At 40.1% G+C, this 20316-nt stretch overlaps 2 protein-coding genes across 2 annotated transcripts; both read left to right on the forward strand.

Annotated features, from left to right (window-relative positions):
* Positions 1-1984: 1984 nt before the first annotated feature.
* On the forward strand, positions 1985-7305 carry asf1bb (anti-silencing function 1Bb histone chaperone; the record flags this gene model as incomplete). Its single annotated transcript, XM_079219317.1, has 4 exons — positions 1985-2093; positions 4391-4506; positions 4719-4895; positions 6184-7305. 4 exons carry the CDS (start codon positions 1985-1987, stop codon positions 6379-6381), a joined length of 600 nt encoding a protein of 199 aa, XP_079075443.1. The 3' UTR covers positions 6382-7305.
* Positions 7306-9476: 2171 nt separating this feature from the next.
* On the forward strand, positions 9477-19368 carry LOC306738332 (cAMP-dependent protein kinase catalytic subunit alpha; the record flags this gene model as incomplete). Its single annotated transcript, XM_079220171.1, has 11 exons — positions 9477-9522; positions 11151-11212; positions 12331-12459; positions 13719-13817; positions 15217-15299; positions 15530-15656; positions 16056-16151; positions 18024-18146; positions 18898-18957; positions 19048-19152; positions 19243-19368. The coding sequence occupies 11 exons, from the start codon at positions 9477-9479 to the stop codon at positions 19366-19368; spliced, it is 1056 nt and encodes a 351-aa protein (XP_079076297.1).
* Between the last annotated feature and the right edge of the window lie 948 nt (positions 19369-20316).

The raw sequence follows: 20316 nt of genomic DNA on the forward strand, positions 1-20316 counted from the left end.
TCAATTTCCCAAGAAGAAAACCTTCCCTTTCATCTTGTGGTGCATCATTTCATTATCTACTTGCATTTGCCAATTTAGTCATAGTCCTGTTTTTTTATTTAGTGGTGATGATTTTCTAGTGACCAAAAATATTGTGGAAAATATACTTAATGCTTTTATACATACAGTTAGATTGATACTAGTCTCACATGCTAAGTATGAAGCTAGAGCCAGATGGCTCTCAGCTCACTATAGAGGCTTAAAGCAAATTGAAAGCTTGGTTATTAACAAAACAAAATAAATCTTGTCTATTTAATCCATGCACGAAAAGAACAAAATTGGGTTTTACAGCGATTTACATACTGTTACTTAGACTTGATAACCAGCTGCTTGGCACAATTTAATTGTATTTAATTGTATTGTTCGCAACATCATAACTGTAACTTGCCGGTTAAACAAATCTTGGATAAAACACATGCGGTACAATTTGTTTATTGTGAGCTTTAGACTTGCTGTTGAGCCTACTTTTTTACTTTGAAAAGAGCCAGGCTAACTTTTTCAAAATATTTTTATATGCATTGCAATTGCAGGAACAAAGGAACATCTTCAAATTGCTTGATTTGTCCAAATATTTTACAAGCAAATAAATGTATGTGAAATAATCAAGGGAGACATATGATACAAAAAAATATATTTGTCAGTGACAAAAAACAGCAAATAAATGTATGTGAAATAATCAAGGGAGACATATGATACAAAAAATCATCACATAGATCGGGTATCTGAAGTGCCGATCAACCTAGCATACATGAAATAGGACAACCCAGTCAGTCTGATGGGGAAATAAACACTAAGAGAGATGGCAATTTTGAAATATTTTTCATTATATACATTAAAACCGAACCAAATAAAAACAATGTGTGTTGAGTTATGTGATTCGGGGAGAGTGCAATCTCAGAAAACTGCGTGAGCGAGTGCCATTCACGAGCTGTAAAGTGCTATCAAAACGGTTCAGTACTGCTTCAGGTGTTGTACTAGGTGCTGTTCCTGAGTGTATGAGGTCCTAACCACCTTTCTCACACTTTCATAGGGGTTGTTGTGTTACGTTTTGATGTTCCGGTGCCACGGTTTATTAAAAAGCATTGTTTATGAATTAATACCTAGTTAATTAGTGTTTGACCAGTCAAAACTGTGAGGGGGACCACACAGTGGATCAACACAGTCGAGGATCTTCAGGCTGGATCCATAGCTGTTTGGAGTTTTCTTGGATTTACCATCTGCACTCCAGTTTCCTCCCACAAGTCAAATCAAAATCAGAACATTAATAGAAATAATTTAATTCAAAAGATTAAATGTTTTTTAGTTGTGTCCTCCTTATAGCTATGAGACACAGTAATCAAGTAAGTCAGTGTTGATTAAAACTAAATATTCTCATTGCCTGTGTCTAATTGTCATCACTGTCTGTTTACTGTATAATACAGTTGATCAAGGACTTTCAACTAGGACTAGGATGACTGCAGTAGCAATGAACGGCGTTTCAGGCCACTGGCAAAAATTAAATTAAAACATTAATTAAAATGTCTCCACCTGTCCAGTTTATTTGTATTTTCTAACCTCAGTAACTGAAAGGAAATATAACATTATACACTAATCCATACTTACAAATGCACCTTCAGACGCATCCGAACTATTGATTTTGATCTGTTGTTTAACAAATGAACATTGGGGGGTAGCAGCGCGTAGCCAAATGTCGGAAATAAAGACGGCGAAGAAGAAGAGAGTGACGTACTTCCGGTAGCGCAGCCGCCCACCAGGTCATGTTGGTGTTCTCGGAGAAGAAAAGATTCAGACGTTTTAACTGACAGTCTTGAGGACAGGCAACGTCAAAGCGTTGGAGATCAGCCAAGCCGGCGATATTAAAGCAGCGAGTGACTCGTTAAATTGTGTTCAAGTAAGAGAAGAGCAAATCAATTTTCCAGGTCGAGGTGCCTCCGAAGATTCCGCTATGGCCAAGGTACAAGTGTTAAATGTTGCTGTGCTGGACAACCCGAGCCCGTTTGGAAATCCCTTTCAGTTTGAAATAACGTTTGAATGCATGGAGGATTTGCCGGAAGGTGGGTATAGTTTTTAGCTAACGTTAATGTGTAATGCCAGTCACGTTATTCTTTGTTGTATGTTAGCTATGGGTACTAGCTACCTCTCTTCATTCTGCCTCAGTTGTAACTTATACTTTGAGGAGGGTATATTGGGTGCATCGTCAGTAAATGACAAGCATGCTGTGTTGCTCGACGATATACATAGCCGTCTTTGATGCTGGATAATGATTTTTCATTTGACAAGTTGTTGAAAATTGGCGCTGGCGCGTTTATAGCCAGCGCCCCGCCTACTGCCTGCACTGATTGGTTCGTGGACGTTCTGTGGAGTTTTTTTGCGTGAAGCTAATTGGTTGATCACGTTATGTTACTGTAGCAACGGACAACCTTAACGAGTTGCCGCGAACCGCGGGCAGAGACAACAGAAAAGCAGTAGCATGTATCGGCTACTGGGAATGCTTATAACTTAGCCTTTGGTGTCATTAACTGTGGAACTGTATACCAATAAGAGATTCAATGGTGCCCTATGTAACTACATTAATAAGATATGCAATGGTGCCCTATGTAACTACATTAATAATATATGCAATGTTGCCCTATGTAACTACATTAATATGATATGCAATGGTGCCCTATGTAACTACATTAATATGATATGCAATGGTGCCCTATGTAACTACATTAATATGATATGCAATGGTGCCCTATGTAACTACATTAATAAGATATGCAATGATGCCCTATGTAACTACATTAATAAGATATGCAATGGTGCACTATGTAACTACATTAATATGATATGCAATGGTGCCCTATGTAACTACATTAATAAGATATGCAATGGTGCCCTATGTAACTACATTAATATGATATGCAATGGTGCACTATGTAACTACATTAATAAGATATGCAATGGTGCACTATGTAACTACATTAATATGATATGCAATGGTGCACTATGTAACTACATTAATATGATATGCAATGGTGCCCTATGTAACTGCATTAATAAGATATGCAATGGTGCACTATGTAACTACATTAATATGATATGCAATGGTGCCCTATGTAACTACATTAATATGATATGCAATGGTGCCCTATGTGACTACATTAATAAGATATGCAATGGTGCCCTATGTAACTACATTAATATGATATGCAATGGTGCACTATGTAACTACATTAATAAGATATGCAATGGTGCCCTATGTAACTACATTAATATGATATGCAATGGTGCACTATGTAACTACATTAATAAGATATGCAATGGTTCCCTATGTAACTACATTAATAACATGTAATGGTGTCATAGGTAACTCAATTAATATGTAATGATGCCCTATGTAAATACATTTTAGGGCATTGTTGAAGGGAACACTACTTATTCTTGTGGTTATTAGGGTTTTAAGACTAAATAAAATCACATTGTGTATGGATGCACTGATGACATCAGTATCGACTCATTTATCAAAATAAGTCCATTATTATTTTTGTACTGTTTATATTTGGCCATCAGTGATATTGGAGTTTCTATGATCAATTATTTGAGGTCATGTCAATTGATATGCCATGAAATTACAAGATGGCATGTGCTTCAAATTCTATAATTTGAGTAAGACAGGTAGAGGAAGCTGTTTTGTTCTTGCATTTGAACAAATAAAAAACAATTATATTTGATTTGTAGACAAAATAATGGCAATTTTATATTATAAGTAATTGTATATTCTTATCAAAGTGAACTGGTATACAAGCTGTTATTGTGCATACTATTACTGCCTACATCAGGTGACTTTGGGGTCATGTCGCATTCACATCTTCTTTTGTTAAGTAATAACGTACCACCTGTTAAATAATAAAGTACTTATGGGGACAGGTTCCATATGTTAAGGGCAGGATGTATAAATCTGTATGTCTTGTGACCCCACTGATCTATCATTCCTTTTGTCACTTCTACAGACTCCTTGCGACTCTGTATAACTGTGCCTCTTCTTGCAAGAATACATTATTTCATAGACATTCACATCAGCCAGTAGACATAGGGAAATAGAAAATACCAATATCAGCTGACAATGTTCTGTGGTAGATTATTTTCTTTTTAAACAAATCTGAGTGATTCAAAATGTCTCCTTTTTCTGCTTTTCACGTATGCATAAAAAGCTGCTGGCTTATTTGGAGACGTCCAAGCGCAGTATCTAGAAATGGAGCTAGTGCACAGTAATCAACATCAACATTATGTGTATAACTCATATTCCTTACAAACAGAAATACATGGTAAGTCTCTCTATTGTGTGTGTCTGTGTGTGTGATATCAGATCTGGAGTGGAAGATCATCTATGTGGGTTCAGCTGAGAGCGAGGAATACGACCAGGTTCTGGACTCTGTTCTAGTTGGCCCGGTACCGGCTGGCAGACACATGTTTGTGTTTCAGGTCAGTAAGCTGTGGTCACATGTTACCTCTCATCTCATACAGCTAGACCACAGAAGCCATTGAATACTTGGACTGAAAAAGAAACCGGGGTAATTGTATTTGATATCCCTAGTTTGGTCCTTAGTTTTTTCCGATGCTTCAGTAGTAACATGATTACTGTGGTTTACTTTGAACTGATTTCTTCCTCGTTGGGTTCCCGTCTGCCCCCTCAGGCTGATGCTCCTAACACAGGCCTGATTCCAGAGAGTGATGCTGTAGGAGTGACTGTAGTCCTTATAACCTGCACCTACCGTGGACAGGAGTTCATCCGCATTGGTTACTATGTCAACAATGAATACACAGACCCTGAACTACGGGAAAACCCACCCCTCAAACCAGACTACTCTCAGGTAAGACACACTCGGAGAAGACCGTCATTGATTTCTGTCATGCGTAGTACCATAATAATAATAATACATTTTATTTGTGTAGTGCTTTTTCTTTTCATTTCATGGATAGTATAGGGCTGACAACTAATCAATACGTTTATTTTATTGACAGATCTGGAAAGAATCACACAAAATCACCACTTTAATTATTGTGTTTACCAGAGGTGTGTTTGAAGTTGAAAATAAGTCATTCAGTGTGCAAAAAAAACTAATGAATTAATTAGTTGACTAATCAACTAGCAGCCCTAAAATAGTGCCTTGAGTTTATTTTCCTTTTGAATCGTAACCGATATATTATTTTTTTCCGAAATTAACGCAAAGCTTTAGCTACATCTATTTGTGAAGATATGGTACAGTTCATGAGCCCTGCTTGTGAAACGACAAGTCTGTTGAAACATGCACTGTTTTCTACTGCCGTCATATTTATTTATTTATTTATTTATTTTCTTGAATATCTTTTTACTGTTTGTCAAACAAAATAAGAAGGATCCACCGGTTGAGAAATTCTGTGTCAATAGCAATGTTTAAAATAACAGTTTGACAGATAGCTGATACCAACGCTCGACCGATTAATCAGTGCATCCCTACAAAATACCAATTTGAAGACGACTCCATGTTAACATTTGCCAAAAGGCACAGCCAGCCCAACAACACCTGCTCAAATGTATTAGCAACATTTGAGCAGGTTTGTCTGTGCCCCAACACCTTTTTAGTTTAAGCTGTTAGATGAATTTGAGTGACTAGTTTGTTTAATTAACTAAATAAACTTGTAAGATTGTCAAGACTGGAAATATTAATTAATCTTATGCCTATTTTTCCTCCATTAACAGACACATACATTGTGTCTGTTGCCTTCCGGAGTTTCTCTCTCTCTCGCTGGACTAACTGGCCTAATTGTGTTGTTAACTCATCGTAAAACACATTTTATTCAAACTCAACACAAAATAGAACTCACCCAAACCATCTTGTTAGTAATCACCAACTCTGGTTTAGTCTCTCTCTGCTTGCTGAGCAACACATCTCACTTATTCATCAGAAGCAGATCATTGAATTAGCAAAATAGAATGCCAACAATCTGCTCAAATATAAACCTAACCGCCATTTGTTCAAACGCCCAAGCATAACACCGCCTAATCAAAAGATGCTGTTTAGTTCCATTCAGGAAAGGTTTGGTAAAACTAAAAGTCAGGACATCTCCACCACAAACAGGAATTTTTACATTTCACCAATGTTACTTTTATTCTCTTAGCTCCTGAGGAATATTTTGGCCTCCAACCCCCGTGTCACCCGCTTCCATATCAACTGGGAGGGCTCGGCAGACAAGTTGGAGGACTGCGAGAATGTCGACCCGTCCCCCAACATCAGCGGCATGCTCCCTCCGTCCTGTATACCAGGAAAAATGCCACCTCTTGGACTGATGCCGGACAACTCCATGGACTGCATGTAAAACTCATCAGATTAGGATAATGGACAAGAGGTTATTCTTATCTGTACACTCATCCACATTGCAAACACACATTTGGACAAGAAGGCCATGGATGTTTCAAGGACATTATTTTTATACAGCATACGCAAATGGGATGAAGCTGGCATTGTTACAAACTGATTTTGTCTCTTGTGCTCTCTTTCACCACATACAGGCCTGCACAACCAGCTTTGCCTTATTTTACTATATCTCTGTCTTAGACAATGTCAAAGCTGAGCCAGAGAAAGTTTTGAGTCATCAGGGTGGGGTGATTTTAAGATGGCCATATCCTCACAGCCCTGAGATTTGCAAGACATACACATCCACTGATGTTCACCTGTTTGGGACCCATACTGTACTGTTCATTGTGTCCTCTTGGTCACGGATCAAAGATATCGGTAGTGCTCTGTATTTAGCACTCATTGTTTATAGTAAAGCATTTAATTGTTGTGAAAGTTTGTCTCATGTTAATGTGTAGCATCTGGAGTAGCAGTACCTGTGGACAGAAATCTTGGGTTTGAAATGTGGGTCATGTTTAAGGGCCTGTGGCAAGAACTAGCTGTATTTACTGTTGGCTAGATAGCTTATACAACCTTGAGTTTACAAGTTTTAACCTTGAGTTATTCAGATAACTCTTCAAACAGGCCCCAGTTCAGTTATGGTTTAACATATGACATAAAATGTCTGTCTTTAATGATGCACAAAACATGTAGGAAAACACATGGTTTCTGGATTGCAGTCAAGTTAAGATGGTTCAGGCTCTCTCTGTAAATAATGTTTTCTCAGCGCTTATGTTGTCTTCGAGATGAGAAGGCACATTTTCTTTTTGTACTTACTATATATTATCTGCCTCAGTATTTGTATCAATGGAGGTTGTGATGGGCTTAATAAAGTTTGTTTTGTGGACCTAAGTGCTACTTTTTGGTAATCGCCACATCATAATTACACCGCTGCTTTCCTCTTTGACCAGTGAGGAAGGAAGCACACTAGCGAGACTGTGAGTGTAATGGCCCACTCTTTCCCCTTCCCTGGCTTCTTTCTTTTTTCCAATTTCATTCATAAAATGCAGCAGCCTCACACCACCATTTTCACTCTAGCCTCATGTTGCTTGGCAACTGCAGCACAAAAGGGAGGGGGGGACTGTCTGCTCTCACCCATTTTATCTCTTCATTGAAGGGACCGACTCCTCCGTCCTTCCGTCTGTTACCTCTGTCTGCTTTGTGCACGTCTACACTGCACTTTTACCAGCTGCAACGTTTAAGTGATTTGCACATTCAAGCTCATCAATAATCATAATCCAATGTTGTTTTTCCTGGGATGGGCCGTTGTACACAATATATACCTTCACTTTTGGTACTTTAAATATGTGAATTTGATGCAAGTGTCCTTTACCTCTGTCCTTTACCTCTTGTGTACAATTTTCTTATATATTACATACTTTTTACTTGTGAAATGAATTGACAATAAAAACCAGTTGGCAGCCGGAGACTAGTTTTGAAAACCAGATGTGCCAGATGAATTACTCTATTAACCTGACAGACCCCAGATACCTTTTTATTTATATATATAATCTCAAGCAAGCACTGATAATTAGTCAAAGCCTTTATGCTAATCATCAGAAAGCCCTTCAAAGTCACAAATATAGGCCTAAACATGTTGCGCACCATTAAAATAATGAAGTGAATGGTTAGAGGCCTAATGGTATCAGACCTTGCAGGGAGCTCCCATTTATACCTTGGGTGTTTGTTTGTGGGCCTGGAGTCCTTTTCACGTTCTGATTTGTTCACCACAAGCTCAAATTATTACTGAAATAAGATATTCAAATGCAAATCTATGTGAAATTGTTCCTTTTGAGGATCCTGATAATAAGGGCCCTTAGACATCTGCTCCACTCGCCCTGTAGGTACACCAGGTGTGGGGTGACAGAGATGCTGACTGTAAAGATACTATGAGGCTCTGCGTGTTTTCATTCGACACCGATAGTAATACACATATTTATATATATTTTTTGTATTTCTCGTGATTCATTTCTCACTAGATACTCTTCTCTCCATGCACGGCCGTCTGCGATCTGTTTAGAAGTCCTGCCAACCAGACCGCGCCGCGCGTGCGTTAAATTCTGACCAACATTTCTAAAAATAGCTCGCGGTTGACGTCACTTAGCCAAACGTGTATCAGTCGCTTAGCGGCGGGGGGTGATAGAGCGCGGGGAGGGAGGCGGCCATTCCTTACGGCCAATAGATATCCTCGCATTCACCAAGATTCCCACGGTTCGGCCGCGACAAGCCAATGGAGAACAGCGACCGGAGAAGTGGGCGCGGACGTCGTCGAGAGGAAAATAATCGTTGACGTTCCCGTCGCTGGCTATTTGTAGGGTGGCGGTACATTGTCGTTGTTGATGGATTGAAGGCCCAATCAGAACGCTCTGTGGGACGGCATCGTGGATTGGTGGCCAATCCGTAGCCGAGCTCCAGCTGTCAATCAAGCATGTTCTGGCGAGTGGGCGGGACGTTCGCTCGGCTGTAGTTCCGTCATCTCGCCCGTCTCCGAGGCTACAGGGGGCCAATGTTGATTTGGGCAAATTCGCGTTGTTGTCGGACCCCGGCGAGGATTCATTTTTTAAATCTGGGTTCGGTGGCGAAAAGCGGCAGTCTTTTGATTGCTAATTTTGCATCCCCGCCGTCGGTATAGCTGGTTTTTTGGGGGGGTGTGGGGGGTGGGGGCTGGGGAGCCAGGGGGGCCTCGCTCGGAGGGGGCTGCAAGGAGGGACAGGAGAAGACTGGATCCTCCGTGTTCAGGCCAACTGCGCCGAGGTCGGCCTGGCAGTCCAGTGAAGCCCCAGCGACCGAGACATCACAACGACAGCTCCCCGTGGATTTAATCTCGGCACCGTCCGCCGGTGGAGTGAGTGAGCCCGCTCCGCCAGCAGCTGTCAGTCTATTAACGACCAAGGACCCCGCTTGGTAACGGCTACATCTGGATTTAGGAAACACCGCTCGGACTTAATCGAGTTACCGGCTTGACAAGGCTGCAGGGCGGCCACAAAGCCACGGATCGCCCGTTGACAAGTTGTCATCATGGGCAACGCGCCCACGGCCAGGAAGGGCAACGAGATGGAAAGCGGTGGGTACCATCGCCAGTAATGTTACACATCACTCTTTCAGCAGCAACACCTGCTCGGTCGCAGCCTCTTGAAATGATCAGAGACGATGTGATACAACAGGCTGTGATAGCCTTCACATAACAAGCCGCACACTGTTAATTAGAGGCCTATTCTTGCATCCCCATTCATTAAGATCCACGAGCACGTCCATGACAAGTCCTCGGTACAAACGAATGCAAGCTCCCAAGATCATGAATGTCATACATTTAAATTCAGGAGCATTGTGTGTACATGGAGATGAAAAAGGGGGATCTCTCCTCAGACGGGTTCAGTTGTGGACTCTTTGCTTTGATTTGAGTGGATGCTCAGGTGGAATGAAGCAGGGTGTAGAGCGGGTTTTCACAGCCACATCTCTGCATGAGCTGCTCAACGTCCAACAGCGATTGTAAACTGCGAGTATGTTGTAATATCCACTGTCCTGAAATATTGCCAATATCCCAACACACACTAAGTGTCAGATATTTCCCAAACACTCTAGGCCTGTTGCTCCACTCCTTTGGAAAGAGATGCTGCTTAAACTGTGTGTGGGTGAGCTGAATCTAATTAACGTGAACCCATTGGCTGAGCTGATGTAAAGTTGCTGTTATGCACAAGGATGAGAGTACGCTAACGTCAGAGGCCACTGGACCAGTGTATTTATCGGAGTGATTATTTCCTGGGGCTTTTCTATCTACCATGACATTTTTTTTTGTATTATGCATTGGTATTCAAACCGTTTTCTATCAACCAGATATACTTTTCAACTAACACCTTCAAAATGCTCACAGGGATGGCAAAAGAGTTTATGACATTTTAAGAAGCTCTGAGTGTATGTATCACACATGCACTCATGGTCAGTGAGTGAAGAGCCTTGGTGCCTTGCTCAAGGGCGAGTAGTTGAAGTGTTACTAGTTCACTTATGCTAACTCAACCACATTTGCCCCACAGGTTATTATAACCCAGTTAAAAGTACATAGACGGAGGGGGAGTAGAGAGGGAACATGGGAGGACATGCCCACACCGGCCAAGCATGCACCTTCGCTCACTATGACAAACTCAGCTCTGTGTGAGATTCAACTTTGTTGTGCGGTTAAATTCGTCAACTTCTAAGTCCACTGTAGACTTATGAAGGCAGGAAAATGAGCTTAAATACCTTATATACTGTGCTGATGCTTTACAAACTGAACCCAGAATAATAAGGGGCTCTGCACTGAGAATAGACACAATTTTTGTGTTGTTGTTTTTTTTGTCAGTGCTAGGCTAAGTGAAACGCTTCTGGAGCTTTCTGAAGTCTGCAGGTTTAGCTTAACACTTAATATCTTGATAGAAACCCCACACTACAAACTGGGACTGTGGAGTTTGAAAGATCAAGGCATTTATTAACAGGAAGGAATTATATTTTAAACTTCACTCATCGGAACTAAATATCTGTCTTTGATCCCATAAAATCTGTCTCTTGTGAGTCCCCCAACTTCACAGAAGAATTAAAGCGTTGGTTAACATTGAGGCAGTGCATTACATATTTCCTCCAACAGGTCTTCCCGTTCTTCCAATGCCAGTTTAATCTCACACACCACTAAAGCTTTTGTTGTGATCTTGTCTTCCACAGTCAAGGAGTTCCTTGCTAAAGCCAAAGAGGACTTTCTAAAGAAGTGGGAGACCCCTGCACAGGTTAGTGTTTGGATGTGTGTGTGTGTGTGTGTGTGTGTGTGTGTGTGTGTGTGTGTGTGTGTGTGTGTGTGTGTGTGTGTGTGTGTGTGTGTGTGTGTGTGACGTTCATCTAACACAACAGGAATGTGATTATGTTCTGCATGCGCTTGGATGCATACAAACATGTGTACATGCATTCCTATGCTGCGTGACCAAACGTATCAAATATGTGTGTGGTGTTTCTCGACTATTCGTCCTGAAATTTACTTGTTTTCCATATTCATTTATGCACTCCAAATTGGTATGTTTTTTCTTTTCTTTTTGTTCTGCCAGCTACCACTGTACATTTATATTTGGACAGTGAAATATGTAGCATGATGATTCTGTTTGATCATTTATTGTTTTTACTTTAAAATCATATTGTCTTTTCTTAAGTTCCTGTTGTCCAAGTTATTATGATGTTTCTTTTTACGGGTGTGAAGCATTTTGCATTGAACATTATATTGATTTTCTTATATACCTTTTATGTATAGACCTTTAAAATAATATATTATTCTTATTTGCATTAGGATATTTATTTGAACCGTATTATCCAGCCCTTGAAATACGATTTTTCAAAAAGGTCTGTGCTGCGTTGAAACAAAGCTTTTAGACATATTTTACATACACAGATTATAATATTAGATACACATAAGTTCCTCAGAAATGTTCTTTACATTGTACAGTATACTTACCTTTCTCTCTGATGCAGGTAGTTACAAAAAATACACTTGATATGACTGATTTTTTTTCTTTTTTATAAACTTCAATGATCTCATTGAGGATAGATTTTACAGGTTCACATAATAGGTTTAAATATGACTGGGATCTATATAAATATTCTTATGCAGTGTATGTGCAATATATCCACTATATTTATATATCTATTACCGCATAATATCATAAACCATATATACCATGTTTGATATACATTATATACTCTGGGATTGTCGTAAGAACATAACTCGGGCATTTGCTTGCCTGCACAAAAACATACATAATATCGAACAGATAGTAAAGGTGACCATATGCCACATTAGAAAAACTCACCATCCCATTTTCCCAAAAATCAACTTCCCCTTTTCGTTTTGTCTGTTCAGAACACCTCTGGCCTGGAGCAGTTTGAGAGGTTGAAAACCCTGGGCACGGGCTCATTTGGCCGTGTGATGCTTGTGAAGCACAACGAAACAGGACAGCACTATGCCATGAAGATCCTCAACAAGCAGAAGGTCAGTCGGTGGGATTGAGGTTGTTTGAACGTAACTCTCATTTAGAACACCTGCACGGTGGTCATTGAAAATAAATGTAAATGTTATTGATGCGAAAACATTTACTTGCAAGGCTCCAAACATTCGTGGATATTACAAAATGCTTCCCCTTTATGTGCTGGTGCAATGATGCAGAGACTCAAATACAGGCGCAGGCCTTTTCCCATTGAGCCTTTTTGAACAAGCTTGTGCTGAAGCAGAAATCGGCCAGAGTGGCAGAGCTGAGGGGTTCTTAATGCACATCAAGAAGTCATTTTGGTTACCAATTTAGAATGAATTCATGCCTGCGTTTCTGCTCGCTCTGATCATCTCTTCTGACTAATATTTATAGAAACATATTTTCATATTTCACTGGCTGATCCAGTGGATTTAACACCTGAAAAATCAAGGTTATTTATCACATTGATGCAGTCCAAATACATACAGGTTAGAACAAACGGTCAATACATTTTAAATGCGAAATTCAGAATTTGTTAATGTTGTCTGTGTATCCACTATGTGCTGGCAACCTGGCGAACTACCTGACCGAATATATGAAAGGAGAGACTGTGCCCCTATTGTCTGTAGGATAAAAGCATCTATGGTGATTTGCCAATTTTATGACATCTGCTTAGACAATAAACCTCCTACTCATAATATATTCATCTATTCAGGCCCGGTTTCCAGTTCGTGCCGCTTTGCGTGCCGTATTCCCAAAAGTGGAAAAGAATTGTTTGCAACATCCATCTTGACTTGTTTCCAACATTGTTGGCTTGTGTTGGTACTTTATTTTTGTCTATTTCACAAGAATACATCTTTAAACATTGTACAAAAATATTGTTCCTGTCAGTATAGGTATATGAAGATACCTCAGAAGCAGTTGTGTGTTGAATAAGTACTCCCAGGTGATCATAAGCAGAACAAAAACAAACAAACTAGATAGATGCACTTTTAATGTAGATGCTTGCAGATATTGGTCGAGTCTGAAGGAGGCAGACTGTTTCAGAGCTGCTGCTGTCATAAAATTGAAAGAAAACTAAGGTGAAAAACCATCATTAGCAGGTACCTTTTACAAAATGACCAAAAAAGTAATCATATCTTAAAATAAGACAAATATCATATAAATTAATTGTATTATTTATTTATTTTTTCATCAGGAAAAAAATGAATGGGGTGCCTAGGTAGCTACGTAAACACACTCAATATAAACTCTCCTTCTCCCTCTTTGTTTTGCCTTGCAGGTGGTGAAGCTCAAGCAAATAGAGCACACTCTGAATGAGAAGAGGATTCTTCAGGCTGTCAGCTTTCCTTTTCTGGTGCGGTTAGAGTACTCGTTCAAGGTAGGGACAATTTTAGATGGTGTGTGTGTGTTTGTGTGGCTGTGTGCTGATGATGAGTGACTGAATATATTGTCCTTCTTTCCACTCATCTGCTTTGCCCCAATTCCTCATTCCAGCTTTTAAGTTGCTATTTGTCCATAAACAAAATAAATGATATCCCAGCTCACCCAGTTGATGTAAAGTGAACAGTTTGTTTATCGTGAGGGTGCAGAAACACGCACTGATTGGCTGTTATTCAAAAACGGACTGCTGATGACTCTATTTGTGTATTTCTATGTAAATGTTACTATTTGCGTTTATTTTTAGGTAATGTTGTATATTACTAACTATTTAAACTAATGGCCAAAGCATTGCATTTGAAGTTTAAGCTTTATTTATTTGTTACATATCAAATACTTTTTTCTTTTCTAATTTGTAAAAGAATAACCATAACTGAGAAAATAATATCAAAATGTGAGTAAATATGTTTCCGTATTATGATTTTGTCATATTTATAACATCAAAACATTTAAATAACCTTCTCACTTCGTTCCAGTTTACAGTAGTTCTGTATAATGCATATAGCAGGCACACGATGCAATTTTAATGAATCATTTCATTTTCAATCAACATTGTATGAATTTATCTCAAATTATTCTGGTTAAAGACCACATCCAAGTATGTCTAATGATCTGTGTGATCAGAAAACTACGTATACCTGGTGTTAGTTTTTAGAAAAAATAAAATGCTCTCTTAAGTGGCGTTAACTTGTACGTCCTGATGCAATGATCTGTTGATTTACAATCTCATCCACATCATCACTTCCATTGACAATTCATCTCATCAGGTGTTTGCCATCTGCAAATGTGGAGTGAATTGAGCCACACATTCTTCAACATTTTCATACCCCAGCTTTGTCGGGGGCTGGTTGTGCTCGTACAGACTAACCCGGCTGATGGCCATATTCCAATTAAAGCCTTATTCAGGTTAAGCTTTGAATAAACCTATTAACAGAATTTTCCTGTCCACGTGTCTCGTCCTTCACACTCACGGAGGAGTCAACAACAAGCGCATATTAACTCAGCTTAGTTAGGGCTGTTTGACAGGAAGTTGTATTTGCAGCCGTCAACCGAGAAGCGGGTGAAGAATGGAACCGTCCTTGATAATGTAAAGCTAGCGTTACAGTACTTATCTCTGTTAAAGGGTGTAAAACAGCTTAAATAAATGCATGATATACACAGTTACAGGCGCTGTTTTTATGGTAATACCTGAAATAAACGGCAGTTCATTCATTTCTATTCTCCCGCAAAATGATTGTCTCCATGCCGCCCAGTTGTCCATCCTGTGTGTGTGTTTGTGTACGTTAGTATGTGTCGGTATGAGAGTGTCACTAACAGCTCCCCTGTCTTTTCTTCTCCAGGACAACACTAACCTCTACATGGTGATGGAGTATGTACCCGGTGGAGAGATGTTCTCCCATCTACGGAGAATTGGCAGATTTAGGTTAGTGTTTATAGGCACACACAGAGGTCAATTGTGACGTTCTGTGCTTTCAATTCCTTGCTGTTCTCCTCTATTGTATCCACTTGTAGTCTATTTTATTCCAGTCTTTACAGCTCTGTTCTCGTCAGGTTTTTCTTAGCTCTACTTTGTTTTATTTAGCTACGTTCCCCGCTGTTCTGTTCTGTTCTGAACACTCCTCTAAACGGCCCTGTGTTTGTGTTTGTGTACAGTGAGCCTCACGCTCGGTTCTACGCTGCTCAGATCGTTCTCACCTTTGAGTATCTTCACGCTTTGGACCTGATCTACAGAGACCTCAAACCTGAAAACCTGCTCATAGACCAACAGGGATACATACAGGTAACTAACACCTGATGCAGTGATATACACAAGCTGATCATAACAGACTTATGAATTTCTGCATGTATTCATATGATTTGTCCTCCTATATTAATCATTAAAGGTCAGTGGGACTTCACAACTGATGCTAAACAAAGTTGGACCCTCTTGTGTCTCAGTGGATGTTGAGATTTCTGGCTTTCTAAACATGCCAAGTCAGTCCACAGATGCTGCCGCCCTCTAGTGGTGAACAGTCAAATTAAGACTGATTCAAAATCCCTTTGCTGCCCCAAGATCCTTGCCTTGCTCCATCTCTTTGCCTCTGTCTATCACCTGGCTCTCCCTCCTTCTGCCTTCCATGTGCTAAATCTCAGCAGGGCACTGTTCTCATTGTTTGTCGACGTTCTTTTATTCTCTCAGGTGACAGATTTTGGCTTTGCCAAACGCGTAAAGGGCCGGACCTGGACACTGTGTGGCACCCCAGAATATCTGGCCCCAGAGATTATTCTCAGCAAGGTGAGCCACCATTGTTCCTCGTTTTGTCTTGTGAACTGTCAGCTGTGTTTCCTTTCAAAACAAGAAATGCTGTATTTGAACAAACGATGATACCAACTTGTTGCATCGAGTTAGAAACACATTACAACACTTTCTTTACAGGATAGTTGTTCATTTGAACTGGCAGAGTTATAACACATGGTTGCTGGTGTTTATGCTCCTACCAGCCAGAGGACATGCATCTCGGGGTGTTGGTTTGGTCACCTGGGTTGTTTAAGCCAGCGGTTTTTTTGCGCCACGGACCGGTTTTGTGTAAGACATTTTCACAGACCGGCCTCCACTGTGGGCAATAAGTATGACATAATAAAATGATACGACCGGCATGAAAACACATATAAAGTGCATAAAAATACAACTCACCATTACGCCAAATTAGTGGGAGCCCTGAGCTTGTTTCTCTGCAACGAGCTGATCCCATCTCGGGGTGATGGGAGACAACGACCCCCGACGTGTGTTGTTTACGTCCAGTCTACTCCGTTACTTAGTTTTGGTCGCTGTCACTGCAGAAAACCCCGCTTCACAAAGACAGGATGTTGGAAATAGAAGCAGGGTTTTCACAGCTTTTTGCTGGATATTCTGCCTTGATTTTAATGCAAAACACCGGCAGAGTTGAAGCGTACTTTTAAGTTTTATTTTTGGGGTAACGTTGATACGTGACATGTGTCAAAGAGGCTCAGACGCACAGACGGATGTATCCGGTCATTTTTCAAGATAAAACATCTTTCTGACCTTAAAAATCAATCAACATTTGTTTCATGAATTCTTTCTGTGCAGCCCGGTAACAATGGACCCACGGACTGGTACCGGGCTGCGGCCCGGTGGTTGGGGACCGCTGGTTTAAGCCATGCTAGGCTTGTGGGTTTAAGGAGCAGCTTTAGAGCACACACAACTCAAATGTTCCTCTTAACAAGATGTAAACAGTTTGATGTGGCCTGAAACCAGTCACATGCTGTTTTTAACTACTGCGCTTGACAGGCTATCAGGTGATGGTGAACAAAGCTGTGCAAGCATTTCACCGGGCACAACTAGCTAGCCTGCGTTCACTGCAGCAATCAAAGCAAAATCCTGCACTCCTTTTTGATCAGATATTAAATGAGCCAAATGTGTTTTTGTGTGATGCTATGTACGAGTACCGTACTGTAATGTTTGAAGCTTTATTCATTATGCTGACGTTCAAAGTATTAATCAACATTCAAATGCTGCACAGCTTTTTTTCTATTCTGTTTACAGAGTATTTCTGTAGAATTGTTTCAGATACTGTGATTCAGACATTCCCAATAATTCAGAGAGATGCAAAGTCCCAGTGTCAAAATGTATTGAAAATTATTTCTAAATTCACAACATGTTCTCACTCACAAAATATTCTGCTTCATTCAATATTTGATGGTTTAGCCTTTTAAAAAACAACATTTTAATTTTTGTCAAAACAACGAGAGGCACGCACCTGTATTAACGGGGTGGTTTAGCAGCAATCTAACAATACAACTACAATACATATATTGTATATATTCTGCCTTACTATTTAAATGCAACGCGTGACAACCAACATCATGAGATCGTTATTGATAGAGCACTTTGTAAGATGTCCTTGAATGGTTTTCATCTTCAGTATAATATCTACTACTTCATTACCGTCCGCGACACGCTGTATAAAACAATCCTATCTCTTCCTTCTGAGCATCTAAATAATGCATACCGCAGGGAAGGATGAATGAATGATGAATGAAAGTTTAAAATATATTTTTTAACTCTATTTTAAATGTGTTCTTGAGTAACCGTCTATAATGCTCTCTTTTTGTCTCCACTTTCCTCCGTCCTTGCTCTATCCACCAGGGGTATAACAAGGCCGTAGACTGGTGGGCGCTGGGCGTACTGGTCTATGAGATGGCAGCAGGGTACCCGCCTTTCTTTGCTGACCAGCCCATTCAGATCTATGAAAAGATCGTATCAGGGAAGGTGAGTCGGACTCTCTGATTCCCACTTTGTGCTACATTCAGTATCTGTTTGTAATATAATATAATATAAGTACCCGCCCCTCATCCACCTCCCTGGCTTCGTTCAGATGGTTTTATTTTCGAATGGTGATAGTTATTATTACAGTATAGCTACATTTTTGGAATAAACAAAAATGTTCGAATTACTCCCAAGGGCCTTTTTTTTCTTTTTTCTCTTTTTCAATTTTGGGCCAAGCGTACATATGTACATTTTGAAGGTATTTTGCACTATATGATAAACACCCCCAATCTCTTTTCTATCATTATCATATGCTTTTATTTCAGAGACACTTTGTAAATATTCTGTGGCGTATCAGTAACACGCTCCAGACAATTGTCTCTTTTTTCTGTTCCAAGCAAGACCCCCTCCATGTCACAGTTTTCATAAGGTGTATTGTCCCATTTCCAATGTGAGATTTACAAGCTTTAGAAACAACTTTTTGTTGTAGCTCACTATTTTTTTTAAATGTACATGGCAACAACATGGTGAGAGGCAGTGATTGCTGTTGTGTTTTTGTTTGTTTTACTTTCAATGCTGTGATGTTTGCTTTCATAGAATTTCCTGTGGTAAAGTTTGAGTTTATTTTTCAGCCATGTTGGATACTGTCATACAATATATGACCTCCTGTTGCATCACCTCTTTAAGCCACCACATGAAGGTTAGAGAAGCAGACTTGGACTCGTTTGTAACCTCTTCTTGTCTTCTGTCTCAGGTGCGTTTCCCATCTCACTTCAGCTCAGACCTGAAGGACCTCTTGAGGAACCTGTTACAGGTGAACGCAAATTCATTGTGAAGTTTAGGCTACCTTTACTCTGCTGTGTGTTCTGAACAAGTGAGGAAAATGTGTTGGTATTATCCTCAGGTGGATCTAACAAAACGTTACGGGAACCTCAAGAACGGGGTCAACGACATCAAGGGACACAAATGGTTTGCAACCACTGACTGGATTGCCATCTACCAGAAAAAGGTATGTGTGTCTGTGAGTGCGTATTGTGTCCATGCTCTGACTTCCCTTCTGTAAAGGTTCCTTCTCAACTGGTGTTTTAATTGTCTTCAGGTGGAAGCTCCCTTCGTTCCCAAGTTCAAAGGACCAGGCGACACCAGCAACTTTGACGACTACGAGGAGGAGGAGATCCGCGTCTCCTTCAATGAGAAATGTGCCAAGGAGTTTGCGGAGTTCTAGAGTTAGAGAGAGAGAGAGAGAGAGAGAGGAAGAAAGAAGGAAGTAGGGAGAGTCAAAGGTAGGCTGGTCAAGTGGGAGACGTAAGGAGAGGGTACTGTCTCCTGTCCAATCACAAGCACCAGCTACAACAAGAGGGGGGGATGGGATAGAGAAGGGAAAAAGAGCAAGGAGACTGATAACCAGCAGTGTTGCCTTTTCTGTTGCGTTTCTGTTGTATTTTATTTACGATTCTGTCTTATTTATGGATCCTTTTATAATGAAGGCGTGCTTCTGATTCAAGGGTGAAGGGAACCCCACTTATTTAGAGTTGCCTCGACACATTTTCAACCAAGATCTTCCCTGCTCTTTTATTGTTTAATTCATCATTTAATCACTTTTAGGCCACATCACAGAGAAATCAGTCCGTCTGTTCTAGTCTCCTGCGGTCGGTTGTTCATCACATGAAGCCTAAAGAGTCGATCAAGTTGAGGTCTCAGTCTGCACAAAAGTTTCTTAAATTTAAACTGATAACCGGCTAGCTTGCTCTCTCTCTCTCTCTCTCTCTCTGGTGAGCAGGAGGAGCATTTACGTGAACATTTGAATGAATCACACTCATATGCACTTTTTTTCATATTACACATTTGGTCATTTATTCTTTGAGTATTTAAACCTTTGCCGTTTCATATCGTAGACATCATACCTCGAGTCACCAGCATGATTGGCCAAAAGAAAAACATAAAGATGAGGCATTGTCTACTCAAAGAAGTTAGTGTCAGAGACAGATGGGAAGGAAGTCAGTTAAGTTTACTGTGTAACTCCATCTATACTTTTTATAATTATTAGCGTAGCCAAGCTTTGTGCACTCCATTTTTAAATGTTACTAGATACTAGTCGCTCCAATTATTTCATGTCACGCAGACAAACAAGAAAATTTGGATAAGGGAACGTAAATATCTCAGTTTCAATAGT

The sequence above is a fragment of the Taurulus bubalis genome (genome assembly GCF_910589615.1).
Source record: "Taurulus bubalis genome assembly, chromosome: 6".
Classification (NCBI taxonomy): domain Eukaryota; kingdom Metazoa; phylum Chordata; class Actinopteri; order Perciformes; family Cottidae; genus Taurulus; species Taurulus bubalis.